The 15,025-nt window shown below is 45.4% G+C and overlaps 1 protein-coding gene and 1 long non-coding RNA gene across 3 annotated transcripts in view; one reads left to right on the forward strand and one right to left on the reverse strand.

Moving 5' to 3' along the window:
- Positions 1 to 2,498: 2,498 nt before the first annotated feature.
- Positions 2,499 to 15,025, reverse strand: part of LOC135391798 (uncharacterized) — a 39,521-nt gene continuing 26,994 nt past the window's right edge. Inside the window, exons 10-11 of one of the 2 annotated variants that reach the window (XM_064622264.1) lie at positions 12,625 to 12,675; positions 11,859 to 12,499 (exon numbers count right to left, since the gene is read on the reverse strand). In XM_064622264.1, coding sequence (XP_064478334.1) covers positions 12,407 to 12,499; positions 12,625 to 12,675 — 144 coding nt within the window. In that variant the 3' untranslated portion in view covers positions 11,859 to 12,406. Of the gene's footprint in view, positions 2,862 to 11,858; positions 12,500 to 12,624; positions 12,676 to 15,025 lie in introns of those variants that run through there. The other variant, XM_064622265.1, reaches the window with a different exon arrangement.
- Positions 2,773 to 9,117, forward strand: LOC135391799 (uncharacterized). The gene is made up of 3 exons (XR_010422114.1): positions 2,773 to 2,883; positions 5,613 to 5,708; positions 8,781 to 9,117. It is a non-coding gene; the product is annotated as an uncharacterized LOC135391799 (long non-coding RNA).

The following is a 15,025-nucleotide window of genomic DNA, read 5'->3' on the forward strand; positions in this document are numbered from 1 at the left end:
GAGTTTCTGTGTCGTCGAGTAAGACACGTAGAAAAATACCCATTCCTTCCTTCCATGTTCTGATATGCGGTACAATGGCAGAACAAGGCGTCACAACAGCTTTAATGTCGGAACAGTGAGTGCAAGCTTCTATACTAGTTGGTAGGACACGTGTTTTGATCTCGCGCTAAACCAACGGCAGAAAAGCCCAAAGAAAGTCAGATATTCTATATCACAGCTCTGTGGCGCGTTTGTCTGAAAGTCGCTAACCGTACCAAAGCATGTACTGCACTAACACAGCGTAAACAATGAAAACAAGCTAATGGCATGATCGTCAAGGAATAATGAACATTCCACAGGTTGTTAACAGTGACAATTACTTTTGGGAAAGTTTCTGTTTCCGTATACCGCCGAAATGGGAACAGGCGAACATCAACGCGGGAATTCCACATAAACCTATGTTTCCCAACCACCCATGTTTCTAGACAGCCACTCTTATTTCACAATCACAACATTCCTCCGTCCGCTTTTCGTGCTCTTCGGGATACCACGTCGGAATGGAACGTCGCGTGGAAGGATAAGAAAACATGGAACATGAGGGAAAGGTGAAGGTCCATCACCACGGGCCTTGGGGCAAGGCCCACCCGCCCACTCTTTCTTATTTTTTTTATTTCTTTAGAAAAAATGATACCGCCCCCTTCCCAACACCACGAAGTAACACATGCAGTCGTCATCTTTTTTTTTCTTCTGTGCTACTGCGTTACCATATACCCGACGCCACCCCCAACTCCCTCCGTGTTACTCGAGAAAAAGGAAGATGACGTCATAGCGGTGTGTAACAACAGTAATTCCCTCTCTAAGATGTACTCTTTCTAGGACAGCAGGGCTGGAAAATGAATCGAGGACTATAAACGAACAGTGTGTATAACTCAACCTTGGAATGTGCGGCATGGTACAGAATCGTTAAAGAAAGTGCATACCGACTGCATCATATAATAACCTTTAGAAACACTGTTGTACCAGGAAGAAGGAGACGAGAAGAGCGAGAGAGAAAAAAAGGTTACTATCTGTTTAGAAGCCCGCTGTAGGGGAATGGCGGTCAAGTTATCTTCCGAACGTTTGAAATTACCCGCTCCGATTCCCAACGAAAAACGTACGTATACACACGAGGATAACACTGTACCCTTTCTAAACAAAGCGGAAGATTTCGAGCGGAGCAGGGTTATTATGCCAGTAAGCGGGAATAAATTGTTACCTGACATTTACAATAAACGAAAATGCAAGAGTTGCTCTTTCAGTTGGACTTCTCACTGCCAATGTCTGACATGATTTTGAGGCACAGCTGTAACAAGTGTTAGCTGAACTTAAGGCAGCACATTTGCTAACGCAGCTGGCGCTAAACCGTCAGGTATGTCTGTTGTTATTCCTGCGTGATAGGTTGAAATTCATGCTTACGGGGTAACGGCAGTCCGCAGCACGTATCCCTATGACGGTGGGCATGGTGTCGTCATGAGCAGGAGGTACCTGAGGAGAACAGCAGCGGCGCTGACGTTGGTGACCATAGCTGTTATGTTCATGAAGAGGTACTTGGAACCGTATGAGCAAACACCGAAGGACTTGTGGGAGGTCAGTGACGTGCATTACTCAACCACATAAGCACTGCGTGGTCTAGCCCTTCTTGGTCTGTCTAGCAAGTGCGGGAGTCGTCGCAAGGGTTCGTGTGTTTGGTAATTTTGGTTTGGTGATATATGGAGGGTGTACGGTGTGATTGGTGGCACCTGTGCAGAGTATACGTACTTGGACGCAGAAACAACTATTAAATAAATTACTAGGCTCGAATAAAAGCGAGCTGGGTAATTCCTGGTAGTATGAGGTTCAGTGTTTTTTTTTCGTTTTTTTTTGTTTTTTTTTGTTGTCGTGTCTCGGCTGATCCGTTTGAAAATCATCTACCACTGCACGAAACACGTTTCACCGGTAACTGAGCCCATGTTTTTAGCATTCCTTTTTTACTTCTATGGGGCGGGTAATGAGTTGTAGCAATGTTTTTCAAGCGAATCCATTTCACGTGTACAGTGCATGTTTAAGTGAATTACCGTTTTCCTGAAGAAATGTTAGGGAAGTATGCGAATGTGAGAAAGCTGGAAGAGGCTACACTGTTTATACATAAACCAACCGAGTCTTTATGCTCACAGAAGAACCGTGAAGCAGCTTCTTCGGTCCTTGGTTTTTTAGGAGGTTGTAAACAGGCCGGCAAACATACACTCATAAAAATGAACTTCACCACATAGCACGCTCATAGCCAACCATCCCCCCGAATGACAACGTTCTCGCCCTAGATTTGTTGAAAACGTGAGGAGGAGCCTATTTTGTGCCGTGCATAATGACACAAAATAGGCTCCTCCTCCCGTTTTCACCAAATCAGGGGCGAGAACGTTGTCATTCGGGATGATGGTTGGCTAGGAGCGTGCTATGTGGTGAAGTTCATTTTTAAGAGTGTATGGGTGTCCAGGAAGTTGCACGTCGCATAGTCGGCTCTACGTTAGCAAACGTTTATCCTGTTAAAATTATCCTTTCAGGTCATGAAGACGCCCAACACCTACTTTTCAATACGACAATCATGGGTATTGATTGACAACGCGCGCTGTTTGTACTTAACCGTGATTAGTAGTGAAGAAGACAGCCATAGCCTTCTAGTTCACCTGGGTGTTTATAGCCCTGGGACGGAGACCTAGTAAGTAAGCGTTACCGGTTCCTGTACGTGTTCTTCACCGACTGTATTTATGTTGATGCATTGATCACGCCATCGTCGTAGCCAACAGCTGGGGGCGGACATGACCGTGGAACGGGACGGTTCCGGTTCTCGCAATATCTTGAAGGCTTCGCTGGAACGATACAACATGGGAGGCAAGTAGAAGCAGCAGCAGTGAAATTAATTTTGAGCGCTTTTTATTAGGTGTGCGATGGTTGCGTAGAAGCATACTTGGGGAAAGGAAATATTCCGTAGGTTAGGTTAGGCTAGGTAAGGTAAGGTCAGCTCTCGTTGCAAAGGCGGAGAACTGAGGGGCACATAAGCAAAGACCGCACATACCGCTTGCTGTGGAGTGTATCGACATTCGCTCGTTGGTAGTGGTCCGACATAAGCAGCACGCCAATATCGGTCCAATATTGGACCCATGTGGGCTGCCAGGATTACCAATATTGGTCCAATATGTGCTGCCTATATTGGCAAGCCCATTTTGCCCATATTCCGCCAATATTTTTGTCATGAGACCAACGGTGAGCCCGCGAAATAATAAAGCATTATCCGGTATAATATCCACCACTGATATTACTTCTCTGCTCTTCTTCCTTTTTTATCTATGCAGTCTACCAAATGTAAGATCTTCTGCGGATCTTATTATGGACCCACGTTGCATAGCGTTGCAAAAACAACAGTGCATTGCCCGAAACTGGTGGTCCAAATTATCCGCAGTCTTACCCTGCGGCAAGTGCAACATGTCGCACACTGGGCAGACAAACCTTACCTGTAACAACACGGTACCCTTATTATTATTATTATTATTATTATTATTATTATTATTATTATTATTATTATTAATATCGCCATAAAAACGAAGAGCAGGTGCTACGCCCTCCTTGATGAAGGACCCAGGCAGTCCTACGGAACTGCCAACAACCCTCAGAAGCATTCACTGCTGGGATCCCAATACTGTATGAACCAAAAAAGTACAACCTGCTTCTAAAGTACAAAGGAAGGAAACACTTTCCTGACGGTGACGGTCATACGACTCAGCAACTCACACTGCCTCAGTAACTTGAAACCACCTAGCATTGCAGAACAGACATCGCTTCTTATCAGACACTGTATTTTTTACTTGGCCTGCCGCAATTCCGTTGCCATTAGAGGAACCAGCGACGTTATAGCCCGAATGAAACGTCCGATCCGAGTGTCGCACATGCTCATTAGTTGTATGGCGCGTGATTTCGCTGTAACGGCAACGCTCTCAGTCGGTTCGACCGATTGGAATCGCGAAGCAAGATGGCGGCTGTTTCCGGCACGTGGAGAGCTGAGTTGTTTAGTTGCAGTGCATAGTCCGATTACCAGTTATGTTGACTATCTCGAGCGATGTGTATCATCTGCGGCAAGTTGTTCGATGTAACGACGTATTGTGTCGGGCATTTCACACGCTTCAACGTCCAATCTTGCCGTGGAGCTTGGAATTTGGTACAAGTATACCAACACGTGTACGTACCATTTTCCACGTTCTCAGTCAATATGGGATGTACACGAATAATATGGGGCTCATATTGCCGACATTTACCCCTTATTCGTTCAAACGTGGCAATATGGAGCACATATTGCCAAGTTTGAACCAATATAGGGGAAATCCCGGCAAAACGGGTCCCATATTGGACCCGTACCGGCAATGCCAAGCCAATATGCGCCAAATATGGTGTGCTGCATGGGGATAGTGAAACCGAAATCCAGGTGGCGGTGCACTCTTAGAAATGAATTTCACCGCATAGCACGCTAACCAACCATAATCTCGAATGATATCATTATCTTCCCTGATTTGTTGAAAACGGTAAGCGTACGCCTTATTTGTGACAATTATGAACCGCATAAGTGTCACAAAAAAGGCGTACGCCTCCCGTTTTCAACAAATCAGGGATGATAGCGATATCATTCGAGATGATGGTTGGCTTGGAGCATGCTATGCGGTGAAGTTCATTTTTAAGAGTGTGGGATCGAATCCTTCCATCAGTTGTGCTGTCTGAGCTTGCCTTTCGGATGTTCTTTTTTCCCTTTTCTTCCTGTTGTTCACACTCCATCTGCCCGTATTTGTACGCCACTGATAGCTGCAGTTGATTCGCGGCACTGACAGCGAATCAGAAAGTAGGAAAGAAAGAAGAAAGGAGACAAAGGCGTGACAAAAACACGAATAGGACATTTATATGGTCAGCCTCATGTTTTATTAACAACATTTATATCCATAGATACCGGCGAACAGGAGCAACGAGGAAAATATTAAGGGCTCTCTCTCATCTCCGTCGGAGAGCTCCGAGAGGACTTCGGTTCAAATTACTTGATGAATATTTTGAATTGCCTAATTATTTTCGAAAATTAACGAAATACAATTTACACAATTTTACTAATTTAGCTCCACATCATACCGTATAGCGACCACACTTTACACAAAACTTCTCAGGTGTCTCCCGCACAGACGCAATTCTACGTAAATAAAGGGAAGGAAAGCTACCACACGCCATGCCCGCACAGTTTCACAGAAGTCGGCCCAGGACGCAAACTAACCCCCCCCCCCCCCCACTCCTTCCAGCTCCCGATCTGTCCACGTCTGTACACCACTTATAGTTGCTTCGCGGCGCTAACACGCAATAAAAAAATAAAAAGAACGAATGTGCTCAGTAGGCTGGGCCGCAGGAAGCGCCCAGCTGTGGGGTGTGCTGTAAACATCCATAGAGCATCACTCCCGTGAGCGATCATAGATCCCGTTTCAATAGATACATCGCTGTTCCTCGAAAACAGGGGTGGCTGACACGAACTTATTTGTCTAGAATTGGTGAAAAAGGTACGCGAATTTTCATTCGATGTTTCTTCTCCCACCATCAAGAACTCAGATACGAAATGGTCTATTACGATGGAAATGGCTGCTTCATTTTGAAAGTCAAAGAAGCCCACATGGCTACCATGAGGAAATTGGTCGGCGGTAAGTAGCCATTATATAGAACGTAATCATCCTATGTTGCTGTGATGCGCTTCGTACAGTGCTCTTCTTTTCTGGAGAGATTCCGACTCGTATCAAGGTACAATTACCGCCGTACTCTTGAACGAGCCTCGACTCGAAACTTGACTCGAGCTGCTCCTCGAGGACGGTTTTGCGCTTCATAAATCGACCTTGACTCGAAACGCTCCTCGAGTGGAGGAATTCCTCCGTGCATTCCTCGAAAATCTCGAGGTAACATCGGTGCTACCTCGAGAACGCTCTTCGACTCGAGTTTGGCTGTTGTCATGGCGGAAGACAGGTCGTTCGCTGCGTCCATCGACTGCGTTTTGTGCCACGATGGCCTTTAACTGGGTGCTGACAACATTACCAATGAGCGACAACGTTCAATAAGGGGCCATCAAACTCCTTTTGACCATTTTGATGATCACGAGTTCCTCATATGGTATACGGTACCGCTTCATGAAGAAAACTGTACGAAGCCTTTTGGATACATTGCACGTTGGTCGAAATAAAGAATTACATTTATTTTTCATGCCATAAGTGTGTTTTAAGCACGATAATTAACATTTTCGAGTGGTCCCGAAAGACGGCTGGGGACGAGACTACAGCTTTATTCGAGGACGGTTTCTCGAGGAGCGCCTTGGCGGAGGAATCCTCGAAGCGGGTTCATGAAACGCATGGGCTCTTCGAGTGGAGCAGCGCCACTTTCCTCCACTCGTTGGAGTCGAGGCGGAGCGTCGAGTCGAGGCTTGTTCAAGAATACGGCGGTTAGAAAGGTGGAAAAAGGGAGACTCTGGCTTTTGTTCAAAATTTTGCTTTTGCATTAGCATACCCGTGTCACGTCGACACTTTAAAATGGCAAACGATTAATCGGCGTTGGGCATAACCTATCCCAATCTAGCCTTCTATAACCGAATAAACTGAACTGGAAGGACACGAGGCGCTGTAACGCGGCCGTACGGAATGGCTGGTGAGAAGTTAATGGAGTCTCCACTAGGTGGGAACACCAGCGATCGTCGCCCTTTTAGGTTTCGTATAGGTTGAGAAAAAAGTTTACGGGTGAGTTCACCGTTTCGGAGGGAGGGGGGGGGGGGGAGAGTGCGCTGTTAGCGACACACAGCGGTAGCTACCACTTTCCAGACACACCCAAGCGACATCGGAACTGTGTGCCGCCAACAGCGCACCCTACCCGTTGCACCCCTCCGAAACGGTGAACTCACCCGCTTCCGCCAGCCGCTATGGTGTCGCACCGAAGAATAAGTACGCCGCTCACATGTTCCGTAAACTCTTGTCCCAACCTGTACTCTCGGAAATAATACACACAAAATAGCTCTCTGTTCAAAGGAACTGAGCCGCTCAACTCATTCCATGAGCCCATTAGAAGAGAATGAGTTATGTTGACGTCACTTAGCGTCGTCACGCAAACCAGTGCCGTGTATGCGAAAGGGAGTCTGGCCATTATTGGGACATGCCTATACCTGAAGTTCCTCCCACTTTTTGGGCTCCCTGGCCAATCACAAGCCGAAATATAGCTCGCTATTAATGCCAGGCTACCCAATGTATATACCTGTACTCACTGGGTGCCAACATTGGGAAACTGCATTGGATTAGATTGAATAGCGTATTCCTTGACGACATACCAACATAATGCATTTTGCGTCCACTTTTATCGGCGTCATCTGGATGGACAGGGACATATCGCGAAGATGCAGAACAGCACAAGTTCTTGCTAGCAGAAGTGATTGGACGGCAGAACAGATTGTTGGAACGGACTGCCGGTATTATATGTTTTTAACTATAAAACAGAACCGGATCGAATAAAGAACAGGAAACGGTTTGTATATGAATAAAAGTCTGCCATCAAATGCAAATTGTTGGCCATCCGTCGCGGTTTTCGTGCCATTTCCTTGCGATCGCTGTCTTTACTAGGCCTAACAAGGACGACGTAAACATCGGCACTGGAGCGTAATTTAAATGTGATTTGCAAGATAATTACAAAAGAATGTACACTTACGGTATAAAATTGAAGTCATTTGTCCAAAACTTTTGTCATGAAATCCTCGCTTCGTCGTTCTAAGCTACGCCGCCATTTTCGGGAAAATTTTAGTGTCATGGCGGCACGCATACGAAACAGTAGCCAACCAAAAACGCTTAGTTTGACTGACCTCGTTTTTTAGGCTCCGCCTAATGGCCAGACTCCCTTTTGCATACACGGTACTGCCGCAAACCGGATGCGAGTGCCATTGGGTGGCTGACTCCAACTGCGCTCCTTACGTCAGCTCGGGGCGCCTCCAGGGTTCCGCAGTTCCAGAGCGTTCTCGTCGTAGTGTTGTTAGAAGACACCGTTCAGCGCGCTCCCGATGGACTGCTGGACATACAGACCTCTCCCTGTTTGTAAACAAATGACGTCCTGGTGTTCGACAGCGCCACCAACTTGGTAGAGTTGAACTACGCTCGAAGATAGGGGCGAACAAGGTCGTGCCCCAAAGTCACGGACTTGAGGGGATTAGGATAGTCCTGAAAGGGACTCTATATTCAGTGTTACTTTTCTTTCACTAGGAGGCAGCGAACAAGTGCCCATTCGTGGAATCCAGCCCTCCCCTTTCGATTTGTTTCGGTTTCAGTCTATCAACACCACGGATAACGTGTCTGTCGTTATTTCATTTCTCCTTTAAACGTACTGCTGCTGTACCTAGAAAGGTAGTAATGGAAAAGGTAACCAGCTGTAAAAACAGGACAAGAGAAGTACCAACAGGCCCAAACATTCACCCTTCTAGAAAGGTAGAAAATTCAGGGAACCGTTAAGGAAATGTTAAGGGAGCAACTCAGAACGAGAAGAACAATAGTCTCTGTTCGAACTATCTGCCGCTCTCGTCCTGAGGCTCCTTCGCACGTATCTGTACCTGCCCTCTGAGTGGACTTCTAGATTATCTCAGTTTCTTCTTGAGGGGATGTTTCTAGTTCATAGGTTTTGCTGGAATGTCTGTAGACGACTTCTAGCAACTGAAAGTAGAGTACTGCTGTACTGACATTGCAAACTGTGACTGCTTCAAGAATGCGAAATATGGGCCACCAAGGAAGCAGCGCCAGGTGTTAACCCATCGTCGCCCTGTGAGGTGCGGTACCAGGAGCTCGGGTGCAGAACGGAGGCGAAGCCCTACGTTTCTTCCTGTAAGGATCCGACGGTACTTTTACATTAGGCTGTACCTTTCGGCCGCTCGTCTTCATTTAGTTCTAGCGCAGAATCTACCCTATTTGCTCCATGTCACAATAAACAATTTTGCCACGGAATATCTTTTGTCTGCTATATAAGAATGCATACACGTGCCATTTGCATGAGGGTGACGGTGACTGTGATGTGATAAAGAAAGGAATGTGGATGTGAGTTTCGACCAAGTCGAACTGGCTACCCCAGTACGCTTACACGCAGAAGGTACAAACAGATGATGAGACGATGAGAAAACAAAGAGATGATGAACAGATGAACAGAGATGATGATGGACTTTAACATGTATGACTCAAAAGTTGCGACTAAGTGAGTGTAAAATGTCGGAATCGCAGGAGGCACACACAGCACGCATTCAGCGAGTCATAGAATGTCTATAAGCCCGAAATCTCGAATCTCGAAAATCTTCAAGTGCCCCCAGTGCCTTGTCGGACGACGGAGGACCTAACAATTTCGCGATGTCGAAGGCTCGGGAGTCCACACGAGAGAGGCTCTCCTCTAATACCCCTTCAGCATCAACTTTTTCCGACACCTGAGAAGGATATGTTCTACGTCCTCAACAACGCCACAGTAACTATACAGTTCGGAAGGTCTCGATTTCCCAGTTTGAAGAGGAGACGTGCGCTGTACGGTACATTGAGCCGCAGCCTATGTAGGCCAGTCGTCGTTTGTCGCGTGAAGGAATGTGGTACTCGAAAGCGTAACTCTGGATCGACCTTGTACAGAAGCGAATCCCGAGAAGATCCTATTAGCCAGGAGGTGCTGCACATTTGTTGCATGAACGTCTTTATTTAATTCATAATTACTGTCACAATACAACAAATATTTGTGTTTTAAACAACCGTGATTTACCATATAGTTTTTCTCGATGTTTAATGTGTAGGCCTTACGAGAACCACATGGAAAAGATGTGTCCATTTCGATGACCAGAGCGGGTAACTTTCCATTCCCCGAATGTGACGCAGGCAGCGACCTATTTGTGACTAGGGAAAGTGGACCACGGCTTGCCGGCATTCTAGAATGCCCCGTGTTCCGAGATGTCAAAACAAGGGAACGTAGGGAATAAAGTCACTAGTCTGGTGGTCAACGAAAGTGAAAGGTCTAGTGAAAGTGGTGGCGGCGGTTCTCCGCTGGGGAGATTCCGAGGTGCGCAAGTCTGTACATTCAATTGATTGACGGTATAGTGGAACGGAAGTTTGAGGATCGACGAAGAAGGGCAAAGACTGTAGAGTCAAGTTATGCAATCAAGTGTGTGAGAGTCTCTGCGTGATGAAATTGAACGACGATTTTTTGTGTACCCACGAAGGAATATAGGAAGAACCTCCACTGATGAAGAACGGCATTTGGCTGCGACCAAGGGCTCCGTAACCACAACAGCTCAGTTTGCTTGAAAAGCGTTGACTGTTTTACATGCCGTGATTTATAGTAGCTTGTGTGACAGAGTTGTCTCGTAGTTCAGATTTGTGGTCTTGGCGTATTGTGATTGTTGCCTGTGTGGCATTCTTATATATGCAGCTGTGATTTTATAAGACCGTGTGTGTATCTGATCAGGTGTAGCAATAGTAAATTTTTGATTTGTTCGTTGTTCAAACCACGAGTCCTCGTTCATCTATACGCCCGCTATCCAACATCCGTTTGATTGGCTGAGTCCGAACTTTTATGTTGCTCACAGGGCTGTATCTCGCACCCGATTGACGTGCTGTGTGACAATTACATTAATGCGAAACATTTATATCTGAGTCTGGATGCGCATGCGATTTATAGTCATGGTAGCATCAGTTCAGCTATGTTGATCATCATATGTATATATATTATTGTGCCCTATAAATTGCAACGGCGGGTTACATGAAGAATTACGATGTAGCGCTACAAAATGGTCACGTCGTATAGTTAAACAGCGAAAAGCCGCGCAGTAAAATGAGTTCGAGTGCAGGGGGTCACGTAACTATACATCTGCTGATGCACACAGCTGAGACACAAACAGTTTATGACAGTTTTTTCTTCGCCAACATCAATACGTCGTCGGATGTTCCACCGCTTAAACCGCGGCACGCTGAATGAATTGAGTCCGTATGAGTGTTTTTCTTAATATTTAATTTGACAAAATACGTTAAAGGCACTAGAGGGCACTACATAGGGGAGGAGGGACACGAACATTGTTATACATTACATTGTTATACGGTATGCTTCCATAAAGGAACTACAATGGAAATAATAGTGGAGAAAACACACTTAATTACAAACATTGAAATAAAAAGTACAGTAATGAAAAAAAGCACTAATACAGTAGTAGACGAAAAAAGTTACACTGGATAATAACAGGTTGAAGTGTCACGATTTGTAATAACATTAATTCGAAAGTGGAGCAACGCAGGCCAAGGTACGCATATGAATCAACACGCTGGAGAATTTGAGGACCAATGTAATATGAATTCCTAAGTGGGTGTAGGCGTGTAAACGACACTACCTTTCATTTATCGATGTTAACCGGTAACAGCTACGTTTCGCGCCAGCAGCTCATTTTATCGAAATCGGATTCGGAGAGCTTGGAAAGTCCGCGATGTGACGAATCGTGCGAGAGATAACGTATCGTCCGCAAATAATCTGATGCGAGATGATATACCTAAGGGGCGAGTCATTGAGAAAATTAAAAAAGCGGAGGGTGCTAATCACAGTACCCTGGGGGATACCCGAGCAACTGCACCATAAGAAGAAGAAGAACGTTTACACCCTTGGACGGCAAATGGCCACTGAGCTTCGCGAATGATCTTCCGAATTCAACAGGATACGTAAATATGTGCTCCTGGTCAATTTGATGCCATAAGGCTGTATAACTTCGCAATTTTCCACACACAGAGAAAGAAACAGTTAAAGCTTCTTTCTTCGCAAACTGTGCCCTACGTATGATCGCAAGATTTGATATTTCATTTTCAATTTCAATTTATTTTTCTTATATCACTCGATCTATCACGGTTGACCGTTTGACTCAAAGTATTTTCTTGCATGCACATCAATTGTGCACCTGGGACTCTTACAACAGAACGTCAAATGCAATCTCCACTCTGTGACATTCATTTACTCCCGAAAGGGACTATTTTTCGTGGCAATGCATTGAGACCCAAAAGGAGCAAAATTACTAATTATTTTTCCTTAGAGTGTGGAGCTAGAGCGGATGATGCGTTGTTAACAGTCACGTACTGCTTATACGATTGCTTTACTGCTGGTTAAGGCGTGTTAGCTTAGGTAAAATCCGAAAATGAGGAACCCTTCATGTACGCTTTGGCGAAATACAAAACCAGCGCGACCATCTGGCGTGCAGGGATGTCATGGCCATGAAGATTGTCATGTGCTATTTCTCGCTAACTGTGTTTCACAGGATTTGGATGTATATAGAGTGCAGCACGCTATAGCGAAAGCCTAGATATTATTCAGGAAACCCATAATTCGCAGAAATTCACCAATCAAAGTCCTCCTTATCGGACTTGAGTATGTACTGCAAGTCAGCCGCTTTTGCCGTGCACCTTCCTCTATAGCAGAGCCTTGCATTCTGCGAGAAAACAATATACGGTGCAGGGTTACACTGGTATTGTCAAAGCCACCAGATCGTACATAGACAATACAGATTTACAGTTCCAGGTATGTATCAGCAAACGGGCATTTGGGGTGACTTACCAGAAAGTCAGTCGAGTTGCTCCAACTAGCACTCCCTGGCAGGTGTAAAGCCTGAAATCCACAAAGGAACAGAGTCCAAGTTCTCATCTATAGGGCTAGCACTTTATCATAGATTAGATTCCAAAGATAACGGGTGTAACAGATTATCTCGGCGAAATTATCGCTATACTCGTCTGCCTGACAATACACCTGCCGATACCACGTGCTGATTGGAAGAGGAACGAACGTAGAACACGTATAATTCGTTTACCACTGTAAGAAAAATATCCGTAATTTTACCGCACAAGTTACTGCAAACCACAGCATACCACAAGTAACTGCAAACTCTGTTGCTGACAAATGTGTCGTAACTGAAATGCTGCATGAAATCCGTTTGGATTGCACACTGCGCAGTTCCAGACTGGGTTTTCGCAGCTTAACATGCCTTTAACGTAACACGCTGTCCTTTCGCTTATGGGAGCTGTGAAGTGTGCACTCCAATTTTTTGGATGACTTCTTTTCGGCAAATATGCCTTTTTTCTTTAGTCTTTATTATTATTATTTCTTACAATGTAGTGTTATATCAGAGGACTAAACGACTTATGAGCTATACAATGAGTATCCACACCCATGAATGTCCATGAATGTCACAATTAGGGCGCATAGGCAGAGTGACTTTATGACTCCATAAGCCAGCAACGACTAAAAAAATGTATTTATTTTGTGCCGTGTCACACAGTCAAGAAACTTCGAAGAAGGGTCGAAGCTTTAGAAGAGCGGCTGCAGCAACTCCTGAACATGCCCTTCCTTAATGTAACTGAGAAGAAGGCGCCTGTTCGGCCAAATAACAAGGGCAACACATGGTCAGTGGAAACAATTAAGCAGACTCAGCAAATCAAATTCAGCTGTGGAACTGCAGATTGCGAAGTGCTGCTCTCGCTTCGGCACCATCTACCGTGTAACTGCATCCTGATCCGACGACTGCAGAACATCACATTCTTGCCTGAGTTTTGCTCCAAGTTGTCAAGACTCTTGAAAGTAAGGGGAACAGCATGAGCGATATTGAAAGAGACAGTGTACTTTTTCTTGACGAGATGAAGGTAACCGAGGGCCTCGATCATGGCCGTTACCAGGATGTCTTCCTCGGAGCTGCAGCAGTGCCACATCAGCCCGAGAAACTTGCTAAGGACGAGCGTTGGTATTCGTGCTTGGAGGTCTGAATAGCAGATGGAAACAAGGTTTAGCGTACCACTTCAGCGGAGCGTCAATTGATGGACAGGTGCCGAAAGATCAGACTTGAAATTATTCGATTGTGCTCAGAGATTGGTTTTGTCTCTTTCGTGAGGCACCGCCAGCCATCCGATACTTGAGAGAAAAAGATGTCGTTCCTGTGGCAGCTGAGACAAGGACGTGGTTCACGGAGCTGACTGCAGATTGCTTCAAGTTTATGGCGTCATGACACACAGGTCTGGCTCTGATCTACGCGAATCCTGACAAGTACGCAATGGCTCTCGACGTCCTCGAGCTGACCAGTAACACCATTCGCGACATGAAGATTCCATTGCAACCCAGCTGAGGTCGGTGTTATTATGTCGACAGAGGCTGTGCTGAAGTTGCACGAAGAGGTCCTGAAGGTACACGGCTACGAGTTCTTTTTAACCGGACGTTTGGGCCAGGACTGCCTGGAGAACTTCTTTTCAGGGGTCAGACTAAAAAAATAATCCTGTACCAACCGCATACGACGTCAAGAGTCATCGTTCGAAGCTTCATCAAATGTGAATAAAGCATCATCAAAACAGGCTTTGATCAATTCTTTTGATCATTCATAATTCGACCCCGTTCCAGAGCGTGCTGTGGCTTTCTCTCATATCCCTTAGGGCCAGTTCGCAAAACCGCCGAAAGGGCACTGGATTTCATAAAAAAGTTAATGATGCTGCTTAAGAATGCTATTCAGCAGTAGATAACATTGGATTCATTTAAGAAGAATGGCGTGATACAGAAGGGACGCGAAACGGAAAGCAGAGAGGAGACTGGTGTATGCTATGAGAGGGACGCTCTTGCATCGGAGTTTAACGGATTTGACTGAATGTGTTTCAAATGTAGGATATACATATGATATGATACACCACCTTGGTTTATTGTGTATACTGGTGGCAGTACAGGAGCTTGTAGCAACATTGCGGTGTGCGTTATGCAGCGGTGCGCATCATACATCGAACATTTTTCAAATTGGGCCCGTTTTTAGGGTTGCCCGTTATACACCGGAAAATACGGTATGTAGATACAAGATGAGTAATTACCTAAATTCTTAAAATTAACTCTCAGAATGGGAGGCAAACCTTGCTGAAAGCGATGCCTTTCGTTGTTCTTTTTCCTTCTTTTTTGTTAACTGAAACGCGCACATGCGTTAAAATATTAATCG

This window comes from Ornithodoros turicata, chromosome 4 (genome assembly GCF_037126465.1).
Source record: "Ornithodoros turicata isolate Travis chromosome 4, ASM3712646v1, whole genome shotgun sequence".
Taxonomy (NCBI): Eukaryota; Metazoa; Arthropoda; class Arachnida; order Ixodida; family Argasidae; genus Ornithodoros; species Ornithodoros turicata.